Source organism: Molothrus ater, chromosome 25, assembly GCF_012460135.2.
Source record: "Molothrus ater isolate BHLD 08-10-18 breed brown headed cowbird chromosome 25, BPBGC_Mater_1.1, whole genome shotgun sequence".
In the NCBI taxonomy this organism is placed as follows: domain Eukaryota; kingdom Metazoa; phylum Chordata; class Aves; order Passeriformes; family Icteridae; genus Molothrus; species Molothrus ater.
In genome coordinates this window covers 2,522,223-2,539,539 of record NC_050502.2, presented here as the reverse complement: position 1 = coordinate 2,539,539, position 17,317 = coordinate 2,522,223, and the positions used below count along the sequence as shown (strand labels likewise).

At 45.3% G+C, this 17,317-nt stretch overlaps 1 protein-coding gene across 2 annotated transcripts; it reads left to right on the top strand.

Moving 5' to 3' along the window:
* The first annotated feature begins 1,109 nt into the window (after positions 1-1,109).
* STK38 (serine/threonine kinase 38) lies at positions 1,110-17,298 on the top strand. 2 transcript variants are annotated; one of them, XM_036398483.1, is made up of 14 exons: positions 1,110-1,232; positions 2,997-3,129; positions 5,585-5,636; positions 5,782-5,904; positions 7,057-7,140; positions 8,111-8,234; positions 8,643-8,797; positions 10,346-10,448; positions 11,000-11,061; positions 11,613-11,730; positions 12,084-12,207; positions 12,915-13,010; positions 13,258-13,352; positions 14,171-17,298. In XM_036398483.1, exons 2-14 carry the CDS (start codon positions 2,999-3,001, stop codon positions 14,299-14,301), a joined length of 1,398 nt encoding a protein of 465 aa, XP_036254376.1. In that variant the 5' UTR covers positions 1,110-1,232; positions 2,997-2,998; the 3' UTR covers positions 14,302-17,298. The 2 variants fall into 2 exon arrangements, with proteins under 2 accessions (XP_036254376.1, XP_036254375.1); XM_036398482.1 differs by lacking the exon at positions 1,110-1,232 and having other exon boundaries at positions 2,969-3,129.
* The last annotated feature ends 19 nt before the right edge of the window (positions 17,299-17,317 follow it).

The window sequence follows — 17,317 nt, the reverse complement described above, 5'->3', positions numbered from 1 at the left end:
GAAGTTGGAAAGGCAGCCAGGACAGGGCTTCCCAGGCTGGGAGGAGCACCCAGGAGCATCCTAAAGGCACGGCAGTGTAGGTGCACAGCTTGTGGTCACTGGGAGAGGGGCTGCAGCCTCATCCCCAACAGGCTACAGCTGTGCAGGCCAGGTGAACAGCACTGAAGGCAACGAGCCAGGGAGTGCCCAGGTGTACTGACCAACCACAAAGGGAAGGAATCTGTGGGGCAGACAGGATTTATTGGGCAGCTACAGCTGTGTGGGTCAGGTGAACAGCACTGAAGGTAACGAGCCAGGGAGTGCCCAGGTGTACTGACCAACCACAAAGGGAAGGAATTTATGGGGCTGATAGGATCTATGGGGCACAGAGCATCTATAGGGCAGGATCTGTGGGGCAGAAGGAATCTATGGGGCACAGGGGATCATCTATAGGGCAGGATCTATGGGGCAGAAGGAATCTGTGAGGTGGGATTTCAGGATCTATGGGGCAGAAGGAATCTGTGAGGCAGGATTTCAGGATCTATGGGGAAGATAGGATCTATGAGGCACAGGGGATCTATGGGGCAGGATCTATGGGGCAGAAGGAATCTGTGAGGCAGGATTTCAGGATCTATAGGGCAGAAGGAATCTGTGAGGCAGGATTTCAGGATCTATGGGGCACAGGGGATCTGTCGGGCAGGATCTATAGGGCACACAGGTGCGGTGCATGTACGCTAAGGGTGTAAAAGGTTGTGCTGAAGAACAGGAAAGGGCAGACTCTCGCAGCCTTCTGAAGTAGCACGATGTTACTCTGTATGGGCTTGAAGACCTCTACTGTGGCATGGTGTTACTCCGTACGGGCGAACGCTTAAAGCCTTCTGAGGCTGCACGGCGGCACTCCGTGTATCGTGGCCGTCTCAGCTGTGCCGTACGCTGGGGCACCGCAGGCGGGCCGGCAGCTCTGCCCTGCCCAGCGGGGAGCAGCGGCCGCTCCGGGCCCGCAGCAGCGCCTCAGCAGCGCGGGGCTGTTCGGGCCCCGTGCGCAGGCGCTGCGGGCGGGGGCGGGGCTCCGCCCGGGCGGGGCGGGCCGGGCGCGGGGCGCCTGCGCTGCCGTAGCGGTCCCTGGGCCGCCCGTCCCGGCCGGGTCGCTGTCGGTGCGGGGGGCGGCGGTGGCCCCGGTCCCGAGCCCCCCACCCGCCTCGCCGGGACCCCGCCTCGCCTGTAGCTGCTGCCGCCCCTCCCGGGGGCTCCGGGTAAGCCGCTCCCGCCTTGTTCCTACGGGCGCCCCCCACCCAGCGCTCCGCATCCTCTCCCCGCCCTCCTCTTTCCCTCCGTCCCCGCGGGCCCTTCGCCTCTCCCGGGGAGCGGGGGCGGCCGCCCGGAGCGCTCAGTGGGGCTGGGGCGCCGCGCCGGCCGGCGGGGGTCCCCTGCTCCTCCTGTGTTGGTGGCTCGGCGCCCCTTTGTCCGCTCCGGGGATGCTGCCGGGCCCCTCCGCCGGTCGGGCCACGCCGGTGTCACCGCCCCGCCGAGCCCCGCTGCGGGGGCGTCCAGCCCCACTCCGTCCCGCTGGTCCGTGGGCTCTGGGCGCCCATCCCCGTGAAGGGGCCCCGAGCACCAACAGGTGGTTTGGCACGATCTTCTCTTTTGTTCCCTTCCCTTTTTATTTCCCCTGCAGCCCTTTCTGTCCGAGAATTTTCCTGGTTTGTTCTCTAGGAAGCGAAAACCGCCCATGGCTTTTACAGCTCCCACTTGCAGCCACAGAGTGTCTGACCCCAATTCCGGGGTACAGCCCCCATTTCTGGGTGTAAGCACTCACCTCTGGGGCTGTAGCCCCATATCCAGGGGTACTTGTAAGAGAGTGACCCCTTCCACTTGTGTTTGCTACTTGAGCTGCTCTTGCATAAAGCCGTGATTCCACCTCACATAAAGACATCATTCCATCTCAAAAGTTCCATCTCATAATTCCATCACCCAGCTGGAGATGGTCACCAGCTGCTGTCCCACGAGGAGCCTGTGAAGACAGCACACACGTAGCTGCTGTCTGGGAAGGAGGTGGTTTGCAGGGCCCTGCCTCGTAAAGATCTGCAAAAAGTGAACAGAAAGAGTCATTTGAGCGTGTTGGCAGCACCCAGGGTTATAAAAATGGGAAGTGTCTCACCTATTTTGTCTGCAACTTCTAGTAATAGTTGCAAAACTCTGTTACCTTACTGTGAGTTACGTGGTGTGCTGGAGAAGCAGGGTAAGGTGTAGTTGTACATTTGAAATCTTTGGGGTTTTTTAATGCATATCAGGAAATAGAGCTGGGTTGTCAGATACACTGAAGCTGCTACATTCCAGTATTTATATACTGTATTCTCAGAAATAGAAAGGGTATTAAAATACATGTATCTTTCTTAGAAAGAAATATGTCAGATACCTACACTAGACTTTGGGTTTTTGGCTATTTTTTAAACTACAACTTGCTCAAAGGCAGTGATCCTCTGGATTTGGTCAAATTTCTGTGAGAAAACATCTCGTAAAAGTGCTTAAGGACAACTAAATGCCCTTTTTATTCATTCCTCGGTTGCTCTCTTATTGAGATTTTCAGGATTTAGATAAATTTCACAGCAGAGGAGCCAGTAGGCAACTGGTGGAGTTATTTCTGCAAGGGTTAGGGGAAGAATAACTTCTGGATTAGATGTTTCAGTGTGATATTCCTGAATTTTGAGCATTCATTAAAGATAGAATGTGGTGGCAGCAATAAACATTTGCAGTGCTGGCTGAAATTGTGGGTTTTGAGGCTCAAAGTTTCTTAAGTTTCCTTCCCTCTAATTTCAGATCAAAAAATGTTCAAAACAGGAAGTTAGACTTGTACCTTTTATTTTGTAAGACTTTTCCCTGCTTAGCTTAGACTGATGATATTTGTTGTTAAAATCTGAACTCTGTGATTAAGCATCACTTAATGGGTATGAATTCTTGTTTGAAGATTATTTGTCTTTTATAATGTTTGATGTTCCTCCCTTCTCCTTTCCCACCAGCCATGGCCATGACAGGCCCTACACCGTGCTCATCCATGAGTAACCACACCAAGGAGAGAGTCACAATGACAAAGGTGACATTGGAAAACTTCTACAGCAACCTCATAGCTCAGCATGAGGAGCGAGAGATGAGGTAAAAATCCTTCTTGTTTCCCTTCCATGCTGGATAACAGCCCAGAGTTATATTGAATGAATTTTGTTTTCAAAGCAAAAATAATAAAATCTTCTGGTTGTGTTGGAAGGGACTTCAAAGCTCACCCAGTTCCACCCCCTGCCATGGCAGGGGCACCTTCACTGTCCCAGGCTGCTCCAAGCCCTGTCCAGCCTGGCCTTGGGCACTGCCAGGGATGCAGGGGCAGCCCCAGCTGCTCTGGGCACCTGTGCCAGGGCCTGCCCACCCTCACAGCCAAGAATTCCTTCCCACTATCCCACCTAACCCTGTCCTGTGGCAGTGGGAACCCATTCCCTCTTGTCCTTCCAGGCTCTTGTCCCCAGCTCCTCTCCAGCTCTCCTGGAGCCCCTTTAGGCCCTGGAGGGGGCTCTGAGCTCTCCCTGGAGCCTTCTTCTCTCCAGGCTGAGCAGCCAGCTCTCTCCCCAGCTCTCCCAGCCTGGCTTCAGCCCTTGGAGCATCTCTGTGGCCTCCTCTGGGCTCTCTCCAGCAGCTCCAGCTCCTTCCTGTGCTGGCCCCAGGGTTGGAGTTATGGCTGCAGGTGGGGTCTCACAGCCCAGGGCTCAGTGGGGTCTGCACTGGGGCATGTCCAGCTCTGCCTCATGTCCGGCTCTGCCTCATGTCCAGCTCTGCCTCAGCAGCACCCCCAAATCCTCGTGCCAGGGCTGCTCCCAGTCCATTCTCTGGATTTTGCTGGGATTGCCCTGAGCCATGTGCAGATGTGCAGGAGGACAATGCAGGGAGCAAGGAGGAGCTGTTGTGAGGAGTCCCTCACTGCTGGGACTGTCCTGAACCTGGGGCACCTCTTTAAGTCCAATCCAGCAATGGACTGCACTGAGCTGTGGCCTAACTTTGGCTGGAACCCTCTGAATTTGCTGAGTATCCTCAATTGTAGCACTGGGACTTGTGCTGTTCTCCCAGCTTGCCATGGAGTCTATAACCAGAATTTGGAAAATGGTTCAGTGGTGGTTTGGCTTTGCTGCTTAACAAGCTCCCTGAGGAGCTGCCCAATGCCTGCTCACTGCAAGAGCTGCAGAAACGAGGAAGCAATCTAGAAATAAATAGTAATGTGCAAAGATATTTGCTTCAAAGCTTCTGATGAGTAAAGAGAGACTGAGGTCCAATTCAGGCAGAAAATATCACTGATTCAATTAGTTTCTTTCTCCTCACAAAGCTCTTGCCTTTAAAATTTATTTACTTATTATGAGCACTGTTGTGTATTCCCCAAATCTCAATTTTTTTTTCTCTTTAAGATCAAGACCTTGTCTGAACAAACAGACTGGCCTTTATAAGTGACATGTTTTTTGTAGCAACAGAAGTCTGTGGGTGTGTAATTTGGAGTTTAAATGGTGTTGACACTGTACCCTGAAGTGCAGATTGACCCTATTAGGGATATTTGGGGGAATTTCAGCATGGCTTTGGCATCACTCAGTCCTGCTGAGCTGTTTAATTCTGTGACATTCAGACTTTGCTACTGGAGTTGCTGGTTTGAGTGTGGGTTGGGGTCACTGGGCAGGGCTCACTGGTACTTGAGCAAGAGCATTTTCATTGTGCTTGATTCTGAAGTGATAACCCCAAATATTATCACATCACAGCAGCTGCAGAGAGCCCCTGGAGACAGGAAGAGGATCTTGCAAAGAATGACTCGCAGAAGTGAAGGAATTTTTTAGTATATTTGTAATGTCCCAAACCACCAGGCCCTGCTGTTAATATGACTGGCATTGGGAAAAAGTTCCAGAGGATAATCACTACAAATGTCCCCTGAAGTCATTCCCCTTCTAAAGTCTTGCTTCCTCCTTTCTTTTCTCCCAAATAATCCCTTTGTACTAAGACTGTAAATATTTCTGATTCCTTAAGGAGGAGAACATGTACAGACAAGTTTCCTCTTCCCAAATATTTTGACTATTTCAGGGATTAGGAAATCTAAAATAACTTTTGTCATCTTGCATGTGAATAGTTTGAGATGCAGAGAAATTTTAAATGTGTTTGAATACCAATTCTTCCTAGAATAAATGAAATTTTGGTGTTTAAATGCTTCTTGTGGCTCTGGCCTGAAGTGACTTGTCCAGGTGTCAGAGAGAGATAAGAACAGAACCCAGATCTCTCATTTGTATTTGTGTACAGCAAAAATGTACACTTGAATAACTTGTGGAACTCAAGGCAGGTTTAGTTTAATAAAAGCAGAGAGGACAGGGTTGGAATTATAAAACTGCATAGTAGATTCTTCAGAATTAATTTCCTGTCTGAGTCTCTTGTACATCTTTACCCTCATAACTTGCTGGCACAGACCAGATGTTGTGGATATGTGCACCTTGTTAAGAAACAAAGTTAATGATTCAACCTGGGTTTTTTTCTAATTTAATTTAAAAAACAAGGTTAATGTTTCAACCTTTATTTTTCTAATTTGTCTCTGCTCTAGACAAAAGAAACTAGAACAAATGATGGAAGAAGAAGGCCTAAAAGACGAAGAGGTAATGAATATGGAAAAACTATCTTAATGGTTAAATACAAGAAATTTTCTTTTTCTAAATGGAGATCTGGGATCTTTCCTTGGAATTGCTGTGGTCCCTGTGGAAGACACCTGCAGAGCTCTCACTGGGGTCTCTTAAACTCTAGAAAAGGATCAGGAGGTCGGCACATGCACAGAAGGAGACGGAGTTCCTTCGCCTGAAGAGAACCAGGCTTGGACTGGAGGACTTTGAGTCTCTCAAAGTGATAGGCAGAGGAGCATTTGGAGAGGTGAGTCCAGAAAAAATGGTTACACATGTTTATAACTGGCTCTGGTGTTTGTTAAAGACTTGCTCAGCTTATATAAGCAAAAGGAACAACCACAGATAGACTTGAGCTGTTTTTTACCTAATAAATGCTGGTTCAAGACATCCTGTGCTTTAAAGGAAACAGAATGATGTTGAAAATGATCTGATGGACAGCTAAATACAGGTTTGCAGTGGGTTTTAAAGGTGAACTTCTGGGGCTGGACTTAGGGAGAGGTGGAGAGCCCTTGCAAAGGCTCTTCTGGTGGCCTTCAGAGAAGGGGCTTTGGAGCACCTGCTTCAGGTGTTTGGTTTTTTCTGATTTGGAGATGGGGTAATTGAGAGGTGTTTTAAAAACTTCTATTTTAATCTCATGTGAAGGGTGAGACAATACAGATATTATAATTTACACCATCACAATCAGAAGTTAACTATTTCTTAATTACAAGAATTAAGATGATGTGATGGTGTAAATTATGAGTGTTTCTTGGTCTATCAGTTTTTGTTACCCTATGTTGTAAATGCTTTAAAGCTAGTTATCTAAAATTACTCTTGGTGGGTATTTTTTATATATATATATATATATATATACCAATGTATTTATATATTATTATTTAAATATAAACATTTATATAATAAATATATAAATAAATTGTACATATATAAAAATGTATATTATATATAAAATAATTTATATAATATATAAATATTTTATATAATATAAATAATTATATATAACATAAAAATTTATATTATATTTATTTATATATAGTTACAATATATTTCTTTTAGAACTTGTTTCTATTTTTCTCTGAACAATGTTTATCCTATTGTATAATATTTCTAAGTTAATATTTCTTATCTCAAAGTTTCCATACCAATGTATACTATGTGAACTTTCTATTAAACTTCAAGAATTCTCTACAAATCTATTTCCTACAGGTGTGAATCTCTCATGGTCCTGTGTTAAAATAACTGCAGCTCTTAGCATTAACAGGACTTTCTGCCATTGCTGTGCACTGTCTAATGCTTCTTGTGTTTTACAATTTGAGATGATTTGATGAGATGGAAGCCAGGGCTTGATACCCAACCTTGGCAAGAGCAGTGCTGGGTTTGCTCAGTCTTTCCGTGCCCCCAGGTGCGCCTGGTGCAGAAGAAGGACACGGGGCACGTTTATGCCATGAAGATCCTACGCAAAGCTGATATGCTTGAGAAGGAGCAGGTGAGGAACACCCCAAGCAGGAGCTGGGCCATGGATCACTCTGTGTGCAGAGCAGGAATGGGCTTCTGTGCTTTAGCAGCTAAAAATTCTGGGGATTTTTTGGTGTCTTTTCTTATAGAGGAAATAAGTCAGAAAAATCTCCGAATTCTCAAGGACTTCTTTTCTACTGGGCTCTTTCAACACAAAGTTCTGTGCAAATGATTCTGTGTTTTACTGCACTTCTGACTTACAAATATAAGAGACTTATAAATATAAGAGATACAACTGCAGGAACTGTACCATGGATCACTCTGTGCTGTGTGCAGAGCAGGAATGGGCTTCTGTGCTTTAGCAGCTAAAAATTCTGGGGATTTTTGGTGTCTTTTCTTATAGAGGAAATAAGTCAGAAAAAATCTCTGAATTCTCAAGGACTTCTTTTCAACACAAAGTCCTGTGCAAATGATTCAATGCAGGCTTCAAGGCCAGTGTTTTACTGCACTTCTGACTTGCAGGATCAGATATAAATATCAGAGATACAATTCCTGGAATTCAGACTCAGAGACATAAAGCAGCAGCATCTAATATATTTAAGGCTTTCCTTTGCTTTCCAGTACTTCTGGATATATAATGATCTGGGACAGTCATGTCCCAGCATGACAGCACTGGGATGCAGCTCTTGTGTTTTTAAAAAGAGATCTAATGATTAGGTGTGTTTGTAAAGAAATGAGATTTTTGTTTATAAGATTTATATAATGTATAGTTTTACTATATATAGAGTTTATATATATTATATATAGGTGTGTATATATAATAGGTATAAATTATATGTATATAATCAACCACACGTTGAATGTTCTGATAGTGTTTCTGCCCTTGTGCCAAAATTTGACTTTTGTCTTCTCAATATTTGATGCTGTTCAGAATAATAATTGAATTGCCTGTGAAATAATTGCATTTAATAAAACTTATCCAATGCACTGTGTGTGTCCAGGTTGGCCACATCCGTGCAGAAAGGGACATCCTGGTGGAGGCAGACAGCTTGTGGGTTGTGAAGATGTTCTACAGTTTCCAGGACAAGCTAAACCTCTACCTGATCATGGAGTTCCTGCCTGGAGGTAACTCTGGAATGCAAGGACTGCTCTCCTTTTGTTTGGGGATTGCTAATTCCTTCATTACAAATGCAGTCTGGGACTAGAGTGCATGTGGTGTTGGCACTGTGCATCTGGAAGGGAACAGGATTTCTGCTTTTTAGGGTACTGAGGTGTTTAGGCAAGCTTGAGGTTTCCTGTTTGGGTCTTCAAGCTGCAGGTATTTAAACTTGGCTTTAATATTTTTCTATTTAAACTTGGCTTTAATATTCTTCTCTTTCCTACCCTTGCTATGCCCTGGCTGTCTATAGAGCCAGAGCATATCCAGCTTTGGCAATCTCTGCTGGTTTGAGCTGAATTCAGCAGCATTTCCTATAAATGTCTTCAAACTCAGTGAGAGTGGAGCCTGTGTGTTCACCTCTGGGGGGTTTCCAGGTGACATGATGACATTGTTGATGAAGAAGGACACTCTGACAGAGGAGGAGACACAGTTCTACATCGCTGAGACTGTGCTGGCCATTGACTCCATCCACCAGCTGGGATTCATCCATCGTGACATAAAACCAGACAACCTCCTCCTGGACAGCAAGGTATGGGCTGGGGAGGAGCAAAGAGGCCTTGTGATTGCTCATATTGACCTGAAGGGGTGTTGACAGTTGTGGAAGAAGATGGTGCTTCTTTATTTAGCCCTGTTCCTTCCAGCTTTTGAGGGACATATCTGCCAAATTGCCAGGGAAAATCCCCAAAAGCCAGGAAAGACCCCACCTCCACTCAGACCTTGAGCTCTTCTGACAGCTGTTTAAACTATTTCAGCTGTTTAAACTATTTTTGGCTATTTCAGATGCAGTTTAAAGCACGTGGTTTCAGTTCCCTCTTAGGCAAAACTGTTTCCCTTTTCTCTCACATCTGTTCCACTCCCACTTGCCAGCTCTGGTCTTACCAAATGTGAAGGACGTGGCTGTTCCAGGCTGAGAGTGGAGAACCTCCCTCAGGGTCAGGGTGTGATCCCTGAGAGCTGCCCAGGCTACCTGGTTATTGCAGGCACTTTGCAGAAATCCCAATTATTTCAGTGTCCTCCTATTGCTCCAAGTTTGCCTAAAATTAAGATTTCTTGGAAAGAGTTAGCCAGCAGTAAATAATGAGTTTCCCACTGCTGTGTAACGCACTGTTGGATTTACTGCAGAATCCCAGAATGGTTTGGGTTGGAGGGACCTTGAAACTCATCCTGTTCCACCTTTATGCTGTCCCAGGGTGCTCCAAGCCCCATCCAACCTGGCCTTGGACACTTCCAGGGCTGGGGCAGCCACAGCTTCTCCAAGCAAGTGTGCCCAATTCAGAATGTTCACCTCTAGACATGCCTACATTTAGGACTTTGAAAAGGAGGTATATTTTATAGATACACCTCTAACAATTCCTTGTAGTCAGTGTGGTCATGTTATCCACCAGGACAGATTCAATCACTGAATTGAGGGTGATTTTTATCTCCTGGGGCCAATACACAACCCAGGGACTGCAGCTGTCTCTGGAGATGTTTCCTTTCACCCTGAAGGGGTTGGGAACTTGCAGAGCAGAGGTTTCCTGAAGTAAATTGTCACTGGGTTTTCTCTGTGGAGTAGCAATGGGAGTATTGATGGTTTCATTCCCTGTACCCATCCAGTGTTGGGTTTAAGTAAGGAAAGCAAAGGACATTGAGGGGCTGGAGTGTGTCCAGAGAAGGGAATGGAGTTGGGGGAAAGTCTGGAGCAGCTGAGAGACCTGAGGGGGCTCATCCTGGAGAAAAAGAGGCTCGGGGGGACCTTTTTGCTCTCCCTGACAGGAAGGTGCAGCCAGGTGGGGGTCAGGCTCTTCTGCCATGTCTCAAGTGACAGAAGGAGAGGAAGTTGTGCTGGGGAGGTTCAGATTAGTTATTGGGGTTTTTTTTTCACTGCAGGCGTGGTCAGGCATTGGAATAAATTGCCCAGGGAGGTGGTGGAGTCACAGTCTCTGGAAGTGTTCAAGAGGCATCTGGATGTGGCACTTGGGGATATAATTTAGAGGTGTTGAGGGTGGTGTTGGGTTTTCTTCCAACCTTGCTGATGCTGTGATTTACTATGATAATGCCTTATATTGGGTGTTTGTTTTGTTTTGTTTATTTCTAGGGCCACGTGAAACTCTCAGATTTTGGTCTGTGTACTGGACTGAAGAAAGCCCACAGGACAGAATTTTACAGGAACTTGAATCACAGTCTTCCCAGTGACTTCAGTAAGTTCTTTGGCTCCAAAGGGTGTCTGGTTGGTTGCTCTTGGGTCCTGACAAAACTCATTTCAGTGTGAGGGCATGGCTGCAGTGGGGAGTCTAATAATCAACTTTACATCTTGAGGTGGATTTTCATTTTCTGTAAAATCATTTCAGTTACTTTAAACCCATTTTCATTTCAGATGTTTGTCTCTGAAACAGACTCTGCTGTAGCTTTTTGCATGTGTAATAAAATGAGAACTCAGTGAGTTGGTAGCTGCTGACTGCATCTCATTACTGAAATGAATAAACCAGCACAGTCTCTGAGTATCCAGGATTATTCTGGAAGGGAAGAACTTGGATCATGGAGTTATATCAACCCTGAAAACATGGTCTGCTAATGAAAGGCTCAATTAGATGTTGCCCATATTTCATAGGTTTGGAAGTTGCTGAGAGGTTTAGGTGTGGGGTATTGACACACATCTTAAATGAGATCTTTAGTGGTAAAGATATTTTGGGGGTAAAAATAATATTGGGTGACCAGTAGGATTCAGTCACAGCTATTGGATCTCCTTCAGCTTTCCAGAACATGAATTCCAAGAGGAAAGCAGAGACTTGGAAGAGGAATCGCCGGCAGCTGGTGAGTAGGTTCCACCTGCTTGGAGATGTTCTTGCTGAGCTGTTGCATCCACATGGACCATGGATTTACATGGAAGTTTTTAATGCATCTGAGTTTTGGACAATCCTGAAAGGAAAAGATTCAGGCATTTTTTTTTTTTAAAAGAAGAGGAATGACTCTAGTTTGTCCTTTGTCCATCTGCTGAACAGCTGGTGACATATGTGCAGAGATAGCACTGCCATAATTATTTACATGCATATCTGAAGTCTCCCAGCCAAAACTATCAGTGCTTGCCACTTCCAAGCTCACAAAGGGCTGCTGACCCATTCCAAGGTGACCCATTCCAGGACACTGATCCCCTCCCCTGTTTTCCTGGTGCTATTTTAAGACTCTCTCACATGAAGATGTTAATTTTGTCTCTACATATCTTGGAAGAAAGGCTTTAAACACCTTTGCTAAAGGATCTCAGAGACAATCTGGTGTCTTCTCAAAATAACCACTGTTGTATAAGTTCCCATGTCCATGTCAGGCAGTTTTCCCTGCAGATGCATAACTGATGGTGTTTGTTCCAGGCTTTTTCTACAGTGGGAACTCCAGATTACATTGCTCCTGAGGTCTTCATGCAGACTGGATACAACAAGCTGTGTGACTGGTGGTCCCTGGGGGTCATCATGTACGAGATGTTGATTGGTAAGGAGCAGGCAGGGCAGGCTGGAGGTGGGAATGGTGGAGCAAGACATCAGCTGTATTCATATATTCATAGAATCCCAGACTGGTTTGGGTTGGAGGGGACCTTAAAGCTCATCCCTGTCACCCCCTGCCATGGCAGGGACACCTTCACTATCCCAGGTGGCTCCAAGCCCCATCCAACCTGGCCTTGGACACTTCCAGGGATGGAGCAGCCACAGCTGCTCTGGGCAGCCAATTTCTGTGCTTGGGGTCAAGTTCTCAGAGCATCCACTCCTTGCCTGGTCTCTGGGGTGTGTTTTGGCTTCAGCAATTAATTTTGCTTGATCCAAGATGATATTTTTGTTTCTTTTCAGGTTATCCACCATTCTGTTCTGAGACTCCTCAAGAGACCTATAAGAAAGTGATGAACTGGAAGGAGACCCTGACATTTCCTCCAGAGGTTCCAATCTCTGATAAAGCCAAGGATCTTATTTTAAGGTGCCAGCCCCATGGTTTGCCAGTTAATACAGCACTAATTTTCTTATCTTGTCCCTGTATTCTGTGCCTCTCATGGCTTGTTTCACATGGAAAACCCTGATGCTACAAACTGTTACACACATGCATTAAATGCTGAACTCCCTTGTCAAACACTTTTTGTCTCTCAGGCCATTTAGTGGTTCCCTGACTAAACTGTGCTCAAAAGGAGTCTCCATGGAAGTGCTTCTACTCTGGCAAAATGTTTCTGCTCCTTATTTTGCCTGCAGCCTTCTCATGGAAGGACACAATTTCAATCCTTTTGACAGAGCTGACTTCTTGCAACAGCAATGATTTTACCTTTGTATGCACTGGAGCATACAAATGTATCCCACTGCTTGCTGACTCATTTGTACTTCAGTATCTATTCTCAGGACAGAAATATAAATGTCTGGTTTTTTAGGCTTTATATGTTCTTCTCCTCTACTCTGGTCCTGAAATAGAAAGGTCACATTATCCTGTTGTGAAGGAGTAGCACATCTTAACTGTGGCATTGGACATGACATTCCTGTACATAACTTTGTGTGTTGGTTTTGCTGTGGAAGTTCTTAGTCTGCTCCATGTATATGTTAAGAAACTGCAGCAGTATCGGTTCAGAAAGCTGTTCCATTTCTGGATGGAATGCTTTCGTTTTCACCCTCCCTTCATTTTCATTCTTCCTTCCATCCCAGATTTTGCTGTGAATGGGAGCACAGAATTGGTGCATCTGGTGTGGAGGAAATAAAGAGTAACCCATTCTTTGAAGGGGTTGATTGGGAGCACATCAGGTAAGATGCTTTGCAGAAAAGCAACTGCTCTTCTCTAGGGACTGCTCAGGCCAGCCCTGGTCTGCAGCAGGGAGCAGCTGACTGGCATTTATCACATCCAGCTGTGGGTGAGAACATTTTGTTCTCTACCTGATGCTTGCTGAGGTTTAGGTACCTTCAGTCTTGATTCTGTTAAGAAATGAAAGGTGGCTGAATTCTGTTTTGTCTGCCTTTGAAATCTCAATGCTTCATCTGCTCTTCTTGGCAGAGAGAGACCTGCTGCGATTTCAATAGAAATTAAAAGCATTGATGATACCTCAAACTTTGATGAATTTCCAGAGTCTGATATCCTTAAACCAACAGGTAAATGATTGTTTAGTTCTCTTTGTAAGCCTTTTCCTGTAGAATAATCCTTCCTGTTAGCCAGATCTTACTAGATGCTGATTTTGTTTGTTATCATCACCAAATAGCTTGGAAACCTCGTGGTGCAGGGGGTGCAAGCTGGAATTTGGGTTCCAGGAGATGCTGTCTTGTAAATGATGTGGAAGTTGCCTGAGAAAGGGCAGCTCTCAGAGGCAGCAGAGCTTCCAGAAAGTTCAGATCTCAGCAGGGCCTGAGAGCCCAATGCTGCCAGTTCCCCTCGGTGCTGATTCCTGCTGGCACTTGGAGTAGGGTGGGGAAGGGTGGAACTCAAGGGGATTTTTGCTGTGAATCTCTGAAGGATCACAGCATAGTCACACATTTGCTCAGTGAGTTTAAAAACAGAATCCCAGACTGGTTTGGGTTGGAAGGGACCTTAAAGCTCATCCCACTCCACCCCACCTGCCATGGGCAGGGTCACCTTCACTATCCCAGGCTGCTCCAAGCCTGTCCAACCTGGCCTGGAACACTTCCAGGGATTGGGGCATCCACCACCACCTCTCTGGGCAACCTGTGCCAGTGTTTCACAGCTCACATTGTAAAAAATTGCTTCTTTCTATGTGATCTGAATCTTCCCTCTTCTAGCTTACAATGCTTGTGCATGTCCTGTGTCCCAGCAGTTCTTTCCTGGGGTTGAAGCACAAAGCTGCATCTACACTTAGGACTTTTCCTTTAGAAACATTCATCCAGTGTTTTGTATGAAAAAATAAACTCTGCAGCTCCAAAGGATAATTAATTCTATTTCTTCTATGTCTTCCCAGTGGCAACAAGCAACCACCCAGAGACAGACTACAAGAACAAAGACTGGGTTTTTATCAATTACACCTATAAACGTTTCGAGGGCCTGACGGCCCGAGGAGCAATTCCATCCTATATGAAGGGAGGGAAGTAACACAGCTTTACCTGGGACTTCTGAGCCGTGGAATTCTCTTGCTGTACTTTGGGTTTATACCCATAAAAGAACTTGTTCTTTTTTTTAAAAGAAAACTTGAGGGCTATCAACTCTTGGAGAAGACTTCAGGACCCTGTTTTGTTACACACCTGGTTGTTATTAAGGATTTTTTTTTTTCCCTGCACCATTGAAAAATTCCACATGTTTGCATCATCTCTGCTGCCAGCACCTTTTGCTGCTTCAGGAGCAAGAGTTTTTTTTATATTCTTTGCCAGACTGTCCAGTCCATTGGGAGATGAGAGCAAGCTTTCCCTTTGGCATTGCAAAGCACGGGATTCAATAGGACTGCGTCCAGTCCTGCATTAAGTGACAAACTCACTCTGCCAATTCTGCCAGCACTGTTTGCCCAGCAGTTGAGGACTCCAGGACAGAGGAAACAAAGCAATAATTGAAGCTTGAGACAGACAACTCTCCAGGAAACTGTCTAGTAGAAGGACAAAACTCAGATTGCCTTAACCTTACTTTGTAGTGCTGTTTTTATAATGCTCCCTGGAAGCCTCTTCAATAGCATTTCTCAGCTCTGTCACTGTGGCCCCCAGTTCTGGTGCACTTTACTTTTGGTACTAAGTGACCCTCAAGCCATTTAATATTTTTTCTAAATTAAAAAATTTTGCAACACTTTTTCTTTCCTAAATAGAGGAGAAATGGGCCATTTCCTCCCCCGAGCGCCGAGTTTTTGGTTCCTGTATGTCAGGATGGATCCATAAACAATGCAGATAAACTACAGCTGGTCACATAAGTGGGTCTGGAATTAGAGCAGAGCGAGGGAATTCCAGGAACCTGATCCTTGGTGGGCAAGTTGTGCACAGCTGGGCCAGCCCTGAGGCTCCCCAGCCCAGCTGCTGCTGTTTCTCAGCCACCTCTGAGCTCTGCTGCATCTTCAGTGGTTTAAAGGCCAAAACCCAACTTCTGTGGCCTTTCTGCTGTTGGCTTTGAGCAGAGCAGGATCAGAATGTTGCTGATGGAGCCTGCCTGGTGTTCCCTCACAGAGCTGCTCTTGCTGCCCTGGCCCATGGATGGTGTTCATGGGGTCACTTTTGGGGCACTGGAACCCACCATGTCCACTCACTAATTGTTGCCTACTCTATTTATAAAAGTACATTCAGTTCTGATCAGGGTCTCTCCAGGAGAGCCCCAAAGTGCCTTTCCTTGCCTAAGCCTCTCTCAGAACACAACAGCATTTTGGGAGGGAGGATTCTTCCTCAGCTGAACTTTTCCTAATTTGTTTTTCTAACCACAAGCTCCACATGGTGCCCATTTGTAGTTAACTCTGCACTTGCAGGGGCAGGTGCCATTAACCCATGGGCCTACATGGTTCCAGTCTGGAATTTACCATCAGATATTAAAAATACAATTCAGTGAGTTTTCTAAAAGCGTGTCTCAATTCAAATTGTCTCAGATTCCTGCAAACTTCTCTTGGTGCTGAACACTAACTCTGGAGTACAGACAAGACAAAGCTCCAGTGATGTCTCACAGGAAAAAAAAAAAAGGCTTCCAGGTCTGTTTAGTCCTGACTTTCTTGATTAGAAAATGAAACGAAATGGATTTGTAGTGTAACTTTTTTTTATGTAGGTGCTTTTAGGGAATGTTTACCTAGATCATGACTCCAGTGCCATCCCCAAGGACTGGTGGGGGACTGCCAGTACTGTACAGAACTCATCAGGGTCCTCCCCTCACCACCCCTGTGCTTTTTGTACGTGTCCTACGAGTTTATGACTTGCCATAAGCAGTTCAGACAGCAGTTGGATCCTAGCAAGCTGAAGTGCAAAAGCAGCCTTAAGTAGAAGTGCCAGGCTGGCTGTAGTCAGAAGGGCTCACTCGGATGGGTAAGGGCTAAGGGAAGGAATGACTTACAGGATCAGGCTTTCATCAGCTCCTCCCTACATCACATTCTGCTCCCTCTTGACTTTGCATGAAGGACTGATACCAGCTTCTCAAACTGTTCCATCCTTATCCTGCAGTTTCTTCTAGCCATTTGACAATGTTGCCTTATAAACTATTGGAATTAATGTAAGATCTTTTTTTTTTTCCAATTCTTAACAGCTTAGTTACTGCCTTAAAATAAAAACAAAAATCAAAATCCTTTGAAGCTGCTGTGGATTAGGAACAAATGATTTTGAGATAATAGCTGCATTCTTAGCCCTTTACTGAAAGGGACCAGCATTTTTATTTATAAATACCAAAGATGAAGAAGCTAAACAATTTTAAGCTGTGATAAGTTGCTGTGAAAAACCAACTCCCTAGTACTGTGTATTGTGCATTTTTAGTGCTGTGTTTGAAGGGGAACCCCTCAGGTGTGTCACTGGAGCCCAAAGTGAAGTTTTCAATGGCATGAGGAGCAGTTGGGTACCTCATTCCTGTTGTCTTCCAGCAAAAGTTGGATGTCTTTGAATCCAGTTCTGCTGGACACACCTTTGCAGTGGGAGGTTCTGTATCCCAGGTGCACTGTAAGCCTGCATCCTGTCCCAGGTTTTTTACCAACATTAGGGGAAAAAGTGTCTCCTGCAGTATCTCCTTCCAGGATCCATACTTCACTGCTATCAGTAAGGTTTTTGTATGCCTGTTACATCTCCCATGGTAGCCAAACATTTTTGCATTTTTTTGTGTTTTGAAGTTCTTAGTATCTTTTACCTCTTTTTTTTTTTTCTTTTTTAAGCTGCAGTTGCTGGATTTGTAGAAGTAATTCCAATCTGAGTTTCCAATGGATCTGAACACCTCATGCTGCCAGTACATCTCTGTTTCATGCCTAGCACAAAGCTGCACTAAGTGTTTCTTATCACTGTGCCCTGACTCTGCCTTAACCTCGAAGCTGAAAAAGTGTTCTGTAAATATTTAAAAGCTGTTACAAAATTGCACTGTACAATTTGGCAGGTGTAGTCAACTTTTTATGGAGCGATCTTATTGTGTTGTGTAAATAAAATCCTCTTAGTAAACACACTCTTGTTGCTATGTTGTG